We start from the raw sequence: 1629 nt of genomic DNA, 5'->3' as shown, positions 1-1629 counted from the left end.
ATGTAAGGGGCCAATGCTCACTATCTAAACATTATGGGGGGAAAAGGGGCTTCGAAAAAATTGATATAAGCAAATGCCATTAATCTACACTTCACAAAATAATACAATTGTTGGGATTCGGCATAATTATTATTACTATTTTTTTGCTTATATGCATTTTCTGAGTTTTCTATTACCTCAAAAAATATATTATTCCTTTAGCAAAAAAAAAAAAAATCTCAAAATAGGGATCAGGAAAAAATATTATTTTAGGATACCTAAACTTCTTACAGAGGTCTCTAAAGCTCCTCTACCAGATCCAAACTCTCCCAGAATGAGTAGGCATGTAAGGTTACCAACAGCTATCCAAGAGCCAGAAAATATGCATTTTTCAATTTCTCGAATCTTCGAAAAACCTCAAGTCGAGTGTTGTTATTACTCTAATATTACAAACAAGAAAGAGAAGTTCAGAAATACTGCTTTCTAAGGTCACACAGCAGTAAGCAGTAGAGTTAGACCTGCAGCCCAGTCTGGTCTGACCACAGACTCAGCTCTTTCCAGGCCTCATTTCAGGACCCTTAGATTGAGAGGCAGAAGGCCTTAGTTCTGATCCTGGCTCTGTCCCCAACTACACATGGCCTTGGCAAGTCTCTTCTGTCTGAAACCCCCTTCAGTTTCCACTTCTGTACAATGAGATGTGTCAAGTTCCTTCCTGCTCAGATACTCCAGATTTGTGTTCTCATAAAGCACTCAAGACCAACCAAAAGCCAAGGACTTGTCCAAATCAACATCAGCCCCAGAGGCCTAGGAGCTAGAACAGGTGGCCGCACGCAGATGCCCCATGCGCTGGCTCACCTTGAATTCCTCATGAATGCGCTCCTCCAGGACTTTGGCAGCCTTGCGGTCCTCCATTTCCACTTTCCACTTCTCCGCCAGGATCCGGGCTTTCTCATTGGCCAGAGCCTCTCGGAACTTCTTAGTGATCTCCGCCTCTTTCTGTCTCCTTCCAAGAGAGCACCAGCAGGTATAAGCTCGTAAGGAAGACTGAAGAACCACATAACAGAACTTCAAATCAAAACTACAGGCAGTATTACTCTATCGGAATGGCAAATGTCTAAAGTCAACAAAACTCACTGTTGGCAAAGGTGGGGAGAAAAAGACATTCTCTCCTGAATAGGAGTGTAAAGCAGCAGAATTGTTCCGGAAGCCAAGAAGAAAAGACTCCAAAATCTCATTTCTCACTCAAGGTTACATAGGTGTCTGTAGAAATGTTCATCAGAGGATTTTAATAACATTAAAAAATGACAAACAACCTAAATGTCCATAAACAAGACCAGTAAATTGGGTTCTCATGTAATGGAATATTAATAATCTTAAATAACATTGTGGTTCTATATTAATCAATTTATCGAGGTATGAATAAGGCAGTTTACAAACTGTGTAAAGATGGTCCCTAACTTAAAACTTTCCAACTTTATGATGGTGTGAAAGATGTGCATTCAGTAGAAACCATACTTCAAATTTTGAATTTTGATCTTTTCGCAGGCTAGCTATATGGTGTAGATTCTCTCTCGTGATGCAGCGAGCCTCAGCTTCCAGTCAGCCATGCTGGATCACGAAGGTAAAACATCTTTACTCTATAGCGTATTA

General features: G+C 40.5%; 1 protein-coding gene across 1 annotated transcript in view; it reads right to left on the bottom strand.

Moving 5' to 3' along the window:
* SH2D4B (SH2 domain containing 4B) overlaps nucleotides 1–1629 on the bottom strand; it is a 111280-nt gene that overhangs the window by 76014 nt on the left and 33637 nt on the right. Inside the window, exon 2 of the mRNA XM_023527994.1 lies at nucleotides 835–1023. Coding sequence (XP_023383762.1) covers nucleotides 835–1023 — 189 coding nt within the window. The remainder of the gene's footprint in view (nucleotides 1–834; nucleotides 1024–1629) is intronic.

The sequence above is a fragment of the Pteropus vampyrus genome, unplaced genomic scaffold (assembly GCF_000151845.1).
Source record: "Pteropus vampyrus isolate Shadow unplaced genomic scaffold, Pvam_2.0 Scaffold20, whole genome shotgun sequence".
Taxonomy (NCBI): domain Eukaryota; kingdom Metazoa; phylum Chordata; class Mammalia; order Chiroptera; family Pteropodidae; genus Pteropus; species Pteropus vampyrus.
This window is presented reverse-complemented; position numbering and strand designations above follow the sequence as displayed.